Genomic DNA, 15,334 nt, shown 5'->3' on the forward strand with positions numbered 1-15,334 from the left:
AGGATGTTTGCTGACCATAGTTGCCAGATCATCCAAGATCTTATCTGATCTTGGAAACTAAGCAAGGGCGGGCCTGGTCAGTACTTGGATGGGAAACCGCCTGGGAATACCAGGTCCTGTAAGCTTTTTCACCACCTGCAGAGGGCACTGCTGCTCACACACCCACGTGTGTAGGCCTATGTATTAAGGGAACAAAAACTATTTTGTTGAGGGTCTATTTTATTGCACACTTGCTGCATATTACCAGCAGCCGCATGCTGCATACTTCTCTGCATGTGTTGTCAGGAATCCTTGATGTTACTGAATGAATACTGTGTCAAAATCTGATCATTTCCTTCATCATAAAAATGACAAATATGTCACATTTTATAAACTAGTGTCCAGGACTCACAACTACATCCAGTTATAAATACAACAATAAACCTATATAAAACTTGTAAGCACTAAATAATGACATGTACTAGAAAAGGGCATTTCCTGAAGAAAATGCAAGTTTGATTGCTGCAGCTGAAGCATTGCTTTGAACGCTGATGTGAAGGATGTGCTCTGAATTGCTGGAGAATCAGAGCAATTCAGAGCTTTGTATGCCTCTGTGTGTCAGCCTGTCACCATGGTAACAGCAGAGGAAACCTCAAAAACCACTCCAAATTTAAGAGCCGGGCATGCGGAAACGATTCAGAATTAGAAAATTCTGAATACAAGTTTGATAGAGCAGCATCTAATGAGCGTTTTAAGACTAAAATGGAGTCTGTAGCTTGGAATTTGTAGGAGGAGATACATTTGGCAGATGACCCTCGTTGAAGGGCTCTCTCATAGACTCCCATGTTAAAAATAACATAAATAACATAAAATTTAAATTTAAAAAAAAAAACTTGAAGTTGACCCGGAATGTCCTCTTTGAGATGAACATTTTGATAGTTGAATGGCTGAAATCGGGCAATGCTTAAGATACGCTGCACCAAAAAACATACGGAAGAATAAAAAAGAAGAAGAAAGGTGAAGAGCAATAGTTTGATTGCCGTTGCTAGGCAATAGTATATGCATAATATATAAATATATGCATAGTTGTGGCATTTGCTGAGCAGCTGCGTGTCCTGACGACAGCACGCGAGGATTCTATGTTGCTATGGTTCCCTGTAAATACCGCCAGGTGGCGTCATCTGTCTGACATTCCACTCCTGACTCCTGAGCGCTTCGAAGCACTTTGCAGCACTTAGAGAAGGAGCTATTTGCAGCGACATAAACGTAAAACTTGGATTTTTGACACCCCATTAACATGGACAAGGTGAGCGTATTAATAATTTGTCGTTTGTATCACTAATTTAGGGTGTTGGCTGCAACATGCTAGGTGGTTAGCTTGTCTAGCGCTTTGATCTTTAGCTAGGTTATTAGCTGACAAAATAACTTCTTAACTAAAAAACATGTATTGTCACAAACCGTTTGGCTAATTAGTGAGTGGGATAACTCTGATGAATGTGATTTTGTTTATATTTTTATGTAAAACTTTAATTTAACCCTCATGCATTGTTCGCAAACACTACCCTAATGTGTTGTTCGGGGACAAAAACGTCCCCTAACTGGTGTGTAGACACACAATTATGTGCTAAAATACTCCCTATAACTCCATATACAAGCCAGAAACTACACTACATGAGCACAGGCCTGCAGGTAAAGGGTTAATATGGTAATTAAGTTGTTAACTGTAAAAATCACAAATGTTACCTCCTACCAACAGGGTAAACCACCAACAATCAAGAATGCATGATTATGTAGTGCCATGGCTGTGCAGTCAAAAAAAGTGTGTTTATAATGTAAGTCTATGGGACAAAATGGGAGAAAAAAAAAATCCAGTGCTGTGCAAAAACTAATAATGCAATAAAGTCAATTTTTTTACTGATGTTTGACATGACCAAGACTATAATAAAGGTTAAAAAGAATCCAGTCCACATTCACCTTTTCTATTAAAAATGAGCCATTTTGTGTGTTTTTTTTTTCAATTTTCAGCACCACCCCTTATAAAATTGGTGATTAAAGGGTTAAAATCCTGGGGGAAAATGATTTTTTCACTACTGTTGATTAGAACTGAAGTTAATTAAAAGGTCTATGCAAAAAAATTTCAAAAAAAAATATTTATCTAATATATTTTTAAAACCGTTAAAGTTAGGGGACGTTTTTGTCCCCGAACAACACATTAGGGGGTAAAATTTGCCCACAGTGTACCGTTGACCTATGAAAAATTTTAAAATCATATTAACAAAATTTATGTAAAATTAAGCTTATTGAGGAAAAATGATTCAATTTGTCCACATATTGACAAAGTTATGGCCAAAATAAACAGAAAAATTTCTCTCAGAGGACAAAAATGTCCCGAACAACACATGAGGGTTAAACACTTTAAATTTAAACACATGATTTTGTCAAAGTGTTTCTTCAACATCCCCTTTTTTAAAACTTGTTTTCATGTGAAAACAAATGTTGTACTAGTTTAAATGATTACATTTATTCAATTATTGTTAGTGTGGTGGGGTTGCAAAACGTTTGTACTGTCCTCCATGTTTTAGTATTCCTGAGACCATTTTTCAAATCACGCATGCGCATCACTGCGCTCTCTTATCTATTTGTCAAATAAATAACGCATAATATCTATGTTTACTGTGGTGTGGGTACAAAACATTTGTACCGTCGTCTATGCTGCACATGTTTAAAAATCTATAAGAGCATTTTTTAAATCACGCATGCGCGTTGCTGCGCTCTCATTGTCATGTCCGATCTCTGTGCAGGCTGAAAAAACACAACATCTATTCATCTATTTGTAAAATAAATAACGCACAATATTTATTAAAACTAAGGATTGTATGCTTCATTAATTTTCAACATTTCATTCACATGTATTATTTTATTCTCTCCCAGATATTGTTTCATGTTCATGCTGTCATGTTTAATGCACTGCTTCTACATGTTTAATAATGACTGTTGATCAGATACAAAGAAACTAGTTTAGTGCTGAAGTGAAAGCAGCTGTTGAGCTGTGACTTAAAGGATCGTCTTAATGGGACTGAAGCTTGTTGGCTTTGCAATGTCTAAGATTTCTCTCTACTGTCGGTGTATACACGGTATGATGTGCTAATTGTTGTAGATGTGTGATCCATGTGAAAAGTTATCATACGTGACATGTTGAATGAAATGCATTTTGTGTGTTTGTAACAGCGAAAGAGGAAGCAGAACTAAATTATAATAAAATAAAATACAGTAAAGAAAAAAATATAATTATTAGTGGAGGGCGCAAAGTAGTTTCTCACGTGGAAGAAATCAATAATGAGTAGGAGGGGTTGGTCGGCCGTGTTAATAGAGATGGGGGGCCCCTCTGAGAATCTCCACCTTATCGTGGTGGAGGGGTTTGCATGCCCGAAGGATCCTAGGAGCTATGTTGTCGGGGACAACAGCCCCTGCTAGGGTTTCCCATGGCAAACTGGTCCTAGGTGAGGGGCTAGACTAAGAGCGATTCACTTGGTTTGTAACTGGGCATGATTGGCGTGATTTATTTTATTTATTCTGATATTGTACCTTTTCAAGTAGTAATTTTTTAATCTTTTTTGTGTTTGTTTTTGTAGTTTTTAACCAGTCTTTCTTACTTTTTTTGTTGTTTGTCTTTTGTTTTTATGTTTTGTTTTTTTACTGAATCGCCACCTTATCATACTGGATTGATTTTCCATGTCTCCCATGGCAAATTGTTCCTAGGAGACGAGATAGACTAAGAGCAATTCAAACTAGCCTTATGGACATGATCATTTTAATTCACATGTTGTTATTGATCTCATTGATTGAATGAAATTTTTTTGTAACTTCATGTTCTCTTTTTGTAGAATCCAGGACTGCATGGTGAGGGTGAAAGGCCTTCATTAGACTGCATCAAATACAAGCAGTTGTTGGAGAGCACGCAGAGGTTGGAGGAAAGTACAGTGTCAGCATTTTCCAGGTTTGTGTGAAGCACCCAGAGACAAATTCCATTTTAAAAGACACTATAGGGTTAAAATGGAAGTGAATATATTTAATAGATTCCCAGTTATTCCAACCTATGCAGTCAGAGGAAGTCAGAAGAATGAAAGTAACAGTAACAGCTGCATTTGTCATCTAAACAAACAAACACAAGACTCTTGTGGTGTAATAGTAACACATCCATCCATTGGCTGGAAGATTCCAGGTGCAAGTCCTGGCAGGAGTGTGTTGGCTGTGTGTCAGATGACAGATGTAGTTTGTAACATGATGTATGATTTGTCTTTATGTGCTAACACAGTGTAGAACAATAATAATATAAACAGCTAAACAGAATCCTTGAAGACTCTGTGACCACCAGATGGCAGTGTTGTTCAGGCTACAGAGATGTTAGTGCTGAATGTTACACTGGGAACCATTTGTTTCTTACACTGTGGCTGATTGGACACACCTGCTCCTCATCAGTTCATCAGCAGCACTAAAATATGGCTACGTTCACACAGCAGGGTGTTTTAAAAAAACAATATTTCCTTCTCTCCGTTTTGCAAAATAACATCATCTACACATCATAGTTTTAAAAAAAAATTCCATTTACATTAACCCACATAAATACGCTCCCAAGAGCCGTCATGACTATGCCAAGCCTGTGGGTGGCACTGTAGGAAGAAGGAGAAAGCCGTGCAAGCCAATCAGAAGCCTCATCGACGCAGTCTGGCTCTTTGTGTCAGAATAGGTTTTAAAGCTGTGTAAATAATAAAGTCAAAGAATGACAGTCTGTGATAGATAGAATAATATCTGCTCACTGATCTTTACTTTTTACATGTGATTTTAACTTTTAAAATACAATCTGTTGCTCTATGGGATAGTTTCATATTGTCCATCTGACCCTTATATGAAAACATAGATTTTCTATCAGTGTCACACTGATGGCTGCTTGCTGTAGACAGTGCTGTAGTCTCTTCCCTGGTGGCAGCAGACTGTAGAAGCGGTGTTAGGGGTGGTTGGCCGACATTAGTCTTCTCATTGAAGCCAAATAACTCCATCCTGGTCTCATCTGTGCTCCAAATATTTTCCCAGCAGCCCTCTGGTTTGTCCACATGGGCTTGAAATAATCAAATGTCTTTTGATTACGTCATTATACACAAACACGTGTTGTGAAGATCTCAGACTTTGATAGATGACTGGTGTTGAAGTCCAACATGGCGCTCACTGACATCTTCTATTGATTGAAACACCTCTGAACAGATGGATTCTATTGTGGCCTTCAAATGAACTGATCATCTAGGTCATATTTATGCAGAAATATAGAAAATTCTGCATTATCTATCATTTTATAGGCCACATAAGTATGAATCATTCAGTCTTTATTGTAAATGTATGCTTCCGCCTATCGACATACCTCATTACCTAGTCCCCCCGCTCGGCGCATGAATATCTTCATCAGCAGCGCTGCAGTGACAGGTGTGTGCATGTGCGGCTTCGCAGCCTGACCTCCGGCCTCACCGCACGCAAACATGCCGGTGAAGCGGACAAGAAACGCGGGGAACGGCCCGAATAAAGATGAGCTGAGCCGGGAGATGCGCCAGCGCAGACTGAGACTTTTCATCCAGCAGTTTGAGGAAGAAGGTTTGGCCGTTGAGGACACTTAAAAGTCCAAAATCTGCAGCAGCGGTGCGGACCACGTTAGTTTTGAAATGTTTTCCCTCCCTTTCAGCACGAGAGCACATGAACGAGCTGGAGACCCAAATGGAGAACATACTGGCCACAGTGGACAAAGTCTTCAAAGTGGAGCTGATGAAGATGCCTCCTTCTCTTCAGAACACGCACATTGGGGATTTAATAAGCGGTGAGTCCTCATCTTCATCCGTTAGCAGCTAGCTTACGCGCAAATGTTTGTCACTCACCGCTCGCTTTTCTCTGTTAGAGGAGGAGATCTCTGTCAGTGAGGTGTCCATCGTCATGAAGGTGAGTTTGTAGTTTGTCATCTCGATGTGATTTTATTTCATGACAAAAATCACTGCAATCATTCCTGCAGACTGAATCTAGTGAACCCCTCAAGAGGAAGGCCAGGAAAACAGGTACACTGACAGTGTTGTTGTTTTGTAAACATACGCTACACAGACTGGAACTTTTAACAGTGCTTTTATTTTGAAGTGAAATCAATTGATTCTACACCAGTCGAGAGATCCTCATCCAAAACATCAAAGGTAGAGGAAGGCTTTTGTCATGTGATCCAGTCTGGTCTGATATATTCACATTCAAGACATCATTCAGTGATTTATGATGATTCAGTGTTTTTCTTTCTCGTTTTTATATTATGTTCAGGGAGGAAAGGGCACGAAAAAGACCCGGACAGTTAGTAACAGCACTGAAAGCGTTGGGTAAGATTTTACCTTTTATTGGTGAGTTCATTGTGCTGAATGCTGTTCAGGTTCTGATGAATACATTTGATTCCTACAGAAGCCAAACGGGGACCCTGAAAAGAACTCGCAGCTGTTTGACACGCAGGAAGACCAATGACCAGACAAAGCAGACCACGACTAAGCTCAGGTCTGTTGCTGCCTCTGTGTGTGTAAGAAAGCTGTTGAACATTAACCCCTTCCACCCCAAGCCTCTTTTTAAGGCTTCAGCTAGAAAATGGCATGCCCAAAATGAATTGAGTGTGTAAGTATTAGTTTGTATGCCTCTGGCTCTTTGTAAATTAAGATGGCACAAAAAATTCTTGTCTGTTGAAAATTTACACTTTCACAATCTTAAAAAGTGTAACAAATGTAACGGTGTGAATTGTGAAAGTCTCAGCTTTTATATGACACCTTGTTTGTTGGTGTGACTTAAAGTATCAGAGCTAGCAATAACCATGTGGCAAGCGGGTCAACTTTGATATGAGAGTTTTATTTTTATGATTGATAATTGATTTGCATGGTGTTGAAGTTATGTTTGATGTGTATAAATATGGCTTATATGTGCTTGGAGTAGAGTTTCTCCTGTTTAATTTGATATGCAATATGATTATTTGTTTACATGGTTAGTACAGTGTTATATGGCTTTTATTGTTGGGCGCATGCAAAAGCCCCCTTATAAGGGGTGGAAAGAGTTAATGTGAATTATTGTTACTGTTGTCTCAGATCTGTCGTCTCCACTGGTGATATGCACTGTTCACTGGGAGGATCTGCTGCACACGTCACCGTCACCACAGCACAGGGACTGGTACGGTTTTCATTTTATGTCCTAAACATTTATGTTGAAAACTCAAGACATGTCATAATGAGTGCCTGCCCAGTGTGAGGCAGCTCTGTTCGCCTGCCATACATTAATGCTGTGTATTAAAGTTAAGTCATTTTCCTTTGGTCTTCACAGACGGTCAGCTTTTCTGAGGAGACCAAGGACAAAATAAACTGGGACCTTCTGGATGACGTAGCATGGTGCCAAATTCAGAAGCTCAAGGTAGAGTTGAACTCGCACGAATGTTTGTCAGGTATCGCCTTTTAAAAAGCTTGGTTAGACTCTGTCCAGCTGATAATCCTTTCTGCAAATGTGGGTGTTTCAGAGTCTGATGGAGTATCTGTCACAGCATAGTCGCAGTCAGCTGTGAGTCAAGATGCCTGAACGTCCACACTGACCAGGATTTCATGCACTTTTTTAAACACTATAATGTTAATTTATTAAAATAGTGTAGTTTAAAGAATCGAAGTGTCTTGATTTTTGTGTTTTAAAAAAATAATAAAGCTGTCCTACACTTCTTGACTGTTAGTGCAACATTATTTGTGATAGATAAGAATAGCCCCAGTGACCACGACCACACACACACAGTGTTTACAATAAAGCTTTATGTAGAAATAAACACAGGATAAAGCATTGCTACATTGGCTTGACTATAAAACCGTGCAAAGAGCTGACAAATCACAATTTGTAGCTGCGATTCAAACAAGAATAAAAGGTATAAAATTGCTTTGATTTCGATATGGAGCCAAGTGTTTATAGAGCTCTTTGCCTATAGTACTATTAAAAGTGATGCTTGGCATAAAGAGTGAACTCAGAGGCCGTAATGGATCACTGCTGCCGCAGGGAATGCAGTGACTCCATCTCCACTTCCATGGGCTTCTCTCGGTGTGGAGAACTGGAGGGTGTAGCTTGTGTGCTGCTGGCAGCAGATGCTGGTGCGCGAATAGACTCAGGAGCCATCCGGGGGTAGAAAGGACCCACAAGCCAGTTGAGAGGCGTGTTGTTGACCAGGTAATCCATGACGTTGTCCAGGGAATCCTTCATTTTGCCCAGCTGAACCTTGCTGCTGGTTAGCACACTGTCTGGCAGGTCATGCAGCACCTTAGCTTTGCTGAAACTGGTGTAGACCTGTGATGCAGAGTGGCTGAGGGAGAGCGCCTCCTGCTGAATGTGGTTGGGAAGACCCTGCAGGCCAGAGACGAGGACCAGGCAGGTGGTCTGGAGCTGTTGGGTGAGGGAACGTGCCAGGGCCAAGGTGCGAGACTCAATTGCCTGAGTGCAGGAGAGGAGGAAATTAAAATAAGCGATGTCCTAAAATAGTTTTTATACTTTTCAGCTAGCCTTAATCATCATTACCTCTGCCTCATGACCGTTCTCCTGGTGTGGACCACTGGACTTCCATGTCACCAAGGAGTTCAGCTTGACGCTTACAGTCTGGTTAGCTCCGTCAATATTTTTTCTCCCATATTCAATCTAAACAAACACACAAACTGAAAGGGTTATTTCCAATCCATAAGCGGAAGGAAAAGAGGAAATGTAACAGATATTTTGTGGTTATGTAGTGCTTTTGATATAATAACAAAATGGGGACCCACCAGGTCAACAGTGGTGCTGAGCTCAGAAATGAACTTCAGGCTGCGCTGCTTGCCATCTCGTATTTTGTCCACAGCCCTGGTGTACGCTCTCTTCCTCAGTTTGGTGGACAGGCACCCCAGGCGGACGTAGTAGTTAGGCTCCTTTCTCTCAAAGCCTTTCACAGTTTTTGCTTCCAGCTCTGTCACGAGGCAGAGAAACACAAACATGCAGTGAATGCAACCAGTTTTTGGTTTTAACAATTTAACTGATTTAAAGTTTAAAGCATGGAACAGCAACAGAATTCTGAAGAACCAGTTTATCTCTAAGAACAGATTGTTATTGTACAGGCTTGTTTGTTAAAAGCTTCAGCACGCCATGACTCAATCTAAACAACAAGTCCTTTAATGAGGGGAAAAACAGGCCACTAATAGCATAATCGGATAAATCCTGTTTTCCTGGAAAATGGACAAAATCTGTCCCTATCAGAAAACTCTAGCTGCCCCAAATGTTTATTTCAAGTTACCATAGAATAATTATAGTATAAAGACCCTGCTCACCAAGTTCATCCTCGGTCAGGGGCAAATACTGCTCCACCAGACTCTCAGACGTGCTGAGGGCCGTGTCCACTCCGCTGCTGACCAGCTGTACGACTCTGCTCTCCAGCACTGTGCTGACACTCCCACTGACAACAGCCTTGGTCTTCTCCATTCTATCCTGCACCGCACCCCGAGTCTTCTCCACAACGCTGCTCAGAGTGTCCGAGACTGTGTCCTTGGCACCGGACACCCTGCCTGTCACCACGTCCTTAGCGTTGGTTACCACATCCTTGGCACTGGAAACAATCTGGGCAGGGACAAAAGGCCTTTTTTAAGCAATTACAGCAAAGAAATGTGAGGTCAGTGAGTGAGTGGGACGACAGTAATTGTGAAAGACAGGGGGCATAGGTCATGGCTGATAATTGGATAGGATTAGTCCATATCTGTCTTATCAGCATTGTGCAATTTTGGCTTAGTTATGAAACCAGTGATTACCTGCTCAGAGGGCTGATGCAGAATAGGCAAGGTTTTCTCAATCCTGTCCAAACCCTTACAGGCCAGGTTATTAGCAATGGCAACTGTTGGTAAAAAAAATGTCATAAATGAAAAAAATCTAAACACAATATGGACAAAAGCCTGTAAACATTTCAGTAATCCAAGTTTTATGGCTTATTTCCTAATCATAACTATTATAACTAGGTGAAAGATCAAGATGAGCAAGAGCCAGCAGCCTGACGTGAACATCCTGCCTGACGTGAACATCCTGTTTCAGGCTCTGCCTCTGTGACTCACTCGGCTGGTCACTCACAGCGTCGGTATGACTGGGTTTAGTAAATGTTCTTACTCTGAGGTTCCAGCTTGTCAATGATGGGGGAAACGGTGGTGAGGGCCACAGAGGTGAAGCTGCGGACTCCTTGCTCCGCGGCCTCACACACAGTCCTGATGTAAGGGTGGTTGTCTTTGGTGTTGGAGTAGACGCTGGACACTAAGTCGTAGGTGGAACTCACCAGAGGAAGGCTGGTCACCCTCTCTACCACACTCTGGAATGAAATACAGATATAACCGTCTTCATAATTACATTTTAATAAAGCTGTACTGTATATTTGTTAAATACAGGCTACAAGCTATAACTATTGTAAACAAAGAGCTCATTTCAGACTCCTGCCAGTTTGTAAACATGCCACCATTACACTCAACAATATCACTTACAAACTCACCTGGTTTGACATAACTGCTGCTGCCGCCATTTTTGCTCAGAAAACCCTATGCAGAGAGGGTTAATAGTTATTATTGATCATTTTAATATCAACAACAGAAGTTGCGAGCAGGTAAATAAGTTGTCACTTCCGCAACAACCTTTAACTTCCTTGTTACTACATAGTAATAACACTACTTCTGGTTACAGAAATAACTCACAACAGTCAATATACTTTGAAAAAAAAGTGACATAAATAAATACAACTCACCGAATGACACGATAGTCTCCGGACTGTCAGGGAACTGATGCTGTGCGTGAGGTGGCCGCAGCTGTATTTATGCGCTGTCAGTATCGCGAGATATAGCGTGGCGTGGTGACGTAATAGGCAGTAATGTCTCTCTCTCTCTCTCTCTCTCTCTAGGGCAAAGGTAAAAGGGATAAAAGTTTGGTCGGGGAATTCCTGTGAAATTAGAACACAGGCAGTGACGCATGTCAGCAGTCTGATTTCAGAAGAAGCTAACGGATATTTTTCTGGTCAAAACTGCACAGTTTACAGATTCACTCATTTATAAACCTGTCGTTTCATTAGTGTGAGCTTAAATGTGCAGGGAATCAGGGAAATTGACTTTTTGTGGAAAAAACCTCTGTTTAATCATCAGTCAAGTCATTTTATAGCTGTCTGCAGTTTTCAACCTTTATATTTTTAGGATGTAAATAATGCTGACCTCAAAAAAATCTCCCCTGCTCATTAAAATCCTTCTTTCCTCTCAATGGAGGGGATCCAGAGTAGCTGTGTGTTTGTTACCGAGCAATGTCTGAGGAACATTAGGAGATTTCTTAAAATTAATGGTGGATAACGCCTCTTTTAATTAATTTCTGATTATTCTAATGGCTTGAACAGATCCGTACGTCAGTGGTTTACCAGCAGATAAACAGCTCTGTGTTTGCCAGTAGCTCATCGGAGCCAGATGTGTCAGGTTCTGGTTCTAATTTGAGAGCTTTTTTTTTTCTCTGTGTCAGTGCATATTTCTGTTTGTGTGCCTGTTATTAAAATTCTGAATTAAGTGTTAATGCATTTTCTTTGCATTTGGAGGCCAGATGAGGAAACACAAGCTTAGTGCAGATTCTCAAGTTGGCTAACACTAGTGGTCCTGGAAGTCTGTAGACAAACCTCCTGGGGCCCATTTATCAGCCTTTATGTAACTCAAATCAACCCCATATGAAAACTTTGGCTGCAGTGAACACTAGAATTCTGTCTAGTTAGTTCTGATTTACTGAGAATTATATAATTAAGAAGTACTGATAGAAAAACAACTGGAAACATTTCTACACAGACAGCACATTGCAGTGGACTTTAATCCAATCATATTTTATTTTACACGTCATAATCTGTTAATTGCAGTGATCAGACTTTATGTGATTTCATGGCAATCAAAGTGCAACCTGCTGATCAAGAGATGTGACTCACAGGATGCCATAATGAAACCCATCTTTGAATCTTAGAAGTGTAATGTTTGGCAGTGTAATTATAACATCTGTGGTGCATTATAGGCCCGAAGGATATCAGGCCTTTTTGTCTTAACATGGTGCATTTAAATCAACATGTAAAGACTTGAAAAAGGTCAAATTTGTGGTGGAATAATAGGATTTCTTCCTAACAAGTCAAACAATAAAGACACTAGCTGCATATAATAATTATATTTTCCTCCGCAGTTTAGTGCACAGGTTATTTGACCAGCATGTCCTTGCATACACAGCCTTCTGATAAACCCGCCTTGTGTAAATACAATTCTAAAAAAAAAAAAAAAAAAAATGACACGAGTCCGGTCAGCTTGGCTCACTGTCCTACGGTAACCTCTCTGCTGTGGCCTGATAATCTTGCTGTTGAGTACAACCCAACCAATACTTTGTGTTTCTCAACACAAGCACTATCTTACAATTTTTTTGCCTCAAGGTAAATGACTCAACTGTGTTTCAATAGTATATTGATTGCACACTGTGAATTATATTTCAGTGTTCATATTACAGTTTTAAAATATACATTTATAATGTGAATGTAAAATATAAACAGTGACTTTTATTGAAAAGTATAAGGTAGATGACACTTTTACAATAAAACACGTGTGTGCACATTTTTACAGTGTATTTTAATTAGTCATTAAATTTGTAGTATATATATATAAATGTATAGAAAACCCCATACATATTTTACAGTAAATACTCATTTCTCTTGTAAACAGCATTTACTGATTTGATCCACTAGATGGCAGCAAAGTAGACAAAGTTGGATCACTTCTTGCTTATGTACTCATAGAAGTGTTGACTTCTACGCTGTTGACTTCTTTTTTAGGACAATGTTACTGCTCAGTTATAGTAGGATTATTAAGAGTCATTATTTTTGTACCACAAATATTTTATTTAACAAAATGGTCAATGACCTCTCAGGAGACCTCCAATCATACACTTATCTGCCTACAATAAAAATAAATAATGCTCATCATGTAAAAACCTGAGCTGGTCATGATCTAAGCTGTTTCATTGTCATCCTGCAGACAGCCGAGATGAAAAGAAACATCAGTCTTGGAAGCTCTGCCCAACTGTGTCTCCAGGGGGGGTCGTGAAGGGACTGGACATCCTCAAAGGGGGATCCTTCTATTGTGGCCTCAGAGACAGGTATAGGACTGCGGGCAGGGTGCCAGAGCTCCTGGTTAGGTAACAGATACCTGTAGGGCTACTGGGAAAGTGTCACGCCTCTGGATCACATACAGTCAGAGGCGCTGCATGAAGAAAAGAGCGCAGACAGGAAGAGAAAGAGAGCAGGAGAGTGGCTGTCCTTCACTTTAGAAACAGAGGCCGGGAGGGTGCTGTGAAGCTGTGACACATCTGCTGATAACAACAGCAGCCTAGAGCTTCAAGGCTAACTAATGTAAGTTAAGTTATACACATATTACAGTATGTGTGTGGATGTGTGCACATAACAACTCTATTAAGTTGGCATACAAATGTATAAAAATAGATTTCAGCATTTAAACAAACAATTTTTATACAATATCATTATGTGTCTCAAATGTGACTATATGTATTCTTTAATGGTATTTGGAGTGTGTGCAGAATTAGCAGGAAACTAAACTAAAGTGGCTGCTGCCCTCCATTACAAACTTGCACTTACTATTTTTGGCCACATGGGGCACCAAAAACAACCTTTAAACACAATACAAGCAAACTTCATGCTCCTGTTTGTTTTTGTTTTTCTTTTACTCTCGAGGAAGATTCGGCTCTTTAGCTTCTAAATGCTAGCACTGAGTTTATCAGCTAGCCTCTAGCTTTATCTATCTGTTGTTTGGTGGTGGTTGTGTATGCAGCTGAACGGCACGCATTTGCTTTTCTCTTAGAGTCAGGTTGAAGCATATTCTGTTCGCTCTGTTCAGAATTACAGTTTCCTTTAACATTTGCACGAGTTTGATCAAGGCTTGGTGGACTGACTATTGGCTGTACCCTCAGTGTCGGAGTGAATTTACACAATTTCAACATCTGGTACCAAAATAGCTACGTAAGCCCTTTGTAGCCCTGCTGCTAAATTTGGCTCTATTATTCTTCCCAGCTTCAACTGAACCCTGGAGCTGGAGGGGTCGTGCATGCAGAAATGAATTACATCTTAACAAGATGATGCCTGGCCTCTTGAAATAACCATTACTTCAGCCTTTAATAAACAGCGGATCTGCACAGACAATATGTGTTTAACAGGGGCAGCGACTGCAGATTTATAGCAACAATATAGACAACAGTCTTATTAAGCAGGGCTCTGTGCACCTGTCAGATGTAATCCTCAAATAATGACTCTGGCTCATTAGCTAAGACATCCAAGTTAACCCTCTACGTTTCCCACTGTGAGGCTCAGACGTCTGTACAAAAAGTGTTAAAAGTGTGAGAAAAGGTCAGTGAAAATGAGATCCTCCACATTCCTGCGGGACCACACCCTGACCCCCACTTCCACTTTAATGATGCTTTTCAGTAATGATTTTCTCAGGGAGACGTCTCATATTGCACAGTTGGAGGAGCATGGCGCTGGTTGCTGACCTGTGAGGCACAGATATAATTGCTGAGCAGCTCAATGAGCCCGCACATTGACTGGGTCAGGCGATGACCAACCGAAGGTTCTCCCTCGTGCACCTCCAACACCGTCCCACATGACCCCGCCGGATTTCAACAGTATCTCATCACAGACCCTTTTCGCAGAGCCGTGCTGGGATTAGCAAGGCTGGCTGTTTGTGCTGGCAAAGGGGCAGCAATTCACAGCTATATTTTCTGGGTGCTGTTGCTGACAACCACAGCGAGTTCTGGTAATTATAATATAATTGAGAATGATCTAAAACCAAGTGTCCGAGCTCTGCCTGTCCGAGCCAGTGTTTACAGAAAACAGCTGCTTAAATAGGCACTTAGAAGGAATTAGAAAAACATTTTTTTTAATGTCCCAGCATGTGAGTGTGTCTCTGTCCGTGTGCAAGTGTGCATACATGCGTGGGTTGGCTATTTGGGCACCTACACAGACAATCTCTTTGTTTTGGAAGTGTTCGCTTAAGTCTTCAGGGGCGGACAGGAGCCAAGAACAACGTGGGAAACGGGCCCTTGCTTCATTTCTGCTTTCTCTCTGGGCTTTTCCTTTGCAGCCTTTCTGTCTGACGGACATTCAGCTGGCCTCCAAAACAGTACCTGAGGCGTGCAGGAGTTTGCAGAAACCAAGGGAACAAGACTTGGACATGAGAGAAGTCGTAATGGGAACCGAGTGGCAGCTGACAGCCGGGCCAAGCTG

At 40.8% G+C, this 15,334-nt stretch overlaps 2 protein-coding genes across 2 annotated transcripts; one reads left to right on the forward strand and one right to left on the reverse strand.

Annotated features, from left to right (window-relative positions):
• Nucleotides 1-5,459: 5,459 nt before the first annotated feature.
• cdca9 (cell division cycle associated 9) lies at nt 5,460-7,624 on the forward strand. The gene is made up of 10 exons (XM_028429557.1): nt 5,460-5,619; nt 5,708-5,839; nt 5,918-5,958; nt 6,029-6,071; nt 6,148-6,200; nt 6,319-6,374; nt 6,454-6,543; nt 7,119-7,200; nt 7,351-7,437; nt 7,541-7,624. The coding sequence occupies exons 1-10, from the start codon at nt 5,508-5,510 to the stop codon at nt 7,583-7,585; spliced, it is 741 nt and encodes a 246-aa protein (XP_028285358.1). The 5' UTR covers nt 5,460-5,507; the 3' UTR covers nt 7,586-7,624.
• Nucleotides 7,625-7,800: 176 nt separating this feature from the next.
• plin2 (perilipin 2) lies at nt 7,801-10,866 on the reverse strand. Its single transcript, XM_028429205.1, has 8 exons — nt 10,793-10,866; nt 10,544-10,589; nt 10,171-10,366; nt 9,822-9,904; nt 9,348-9,633; nt 8,811-8,989; nt 8,572-8,688; nt 7,801-8,487 (listed from the first exon to the last, which is right to left on the reverse strand). The coding sequence occupies exons 2-8, from the start codon at nt 10,571-10,573 to the stop codon at nt 8,044-8,046; spliced, it is 1,335 nt and encodes a 444-aa protein (XP_028285006.1). The 5' UTR covers nt 10,574-10,589; nt 10,793-10,866; the 3' UTR covers nt 7,801-8,043.
• Nucleotides 10,867-15,334: the final 4,468 nt, after the last annotated feature.

This window comes from Parambassis ranga, chromosome 18 (genome assembly GCF_900634625.1).
Source record: "Parambassis ranga chromosome 18, fParRan2.1, whole genome shotgun sequence".
Lineage (NCBI taxonomy): Eukaryota > Metazoa > Chordata > Actinopteri > Ambassidae > Parambassis > Parambassis ranga.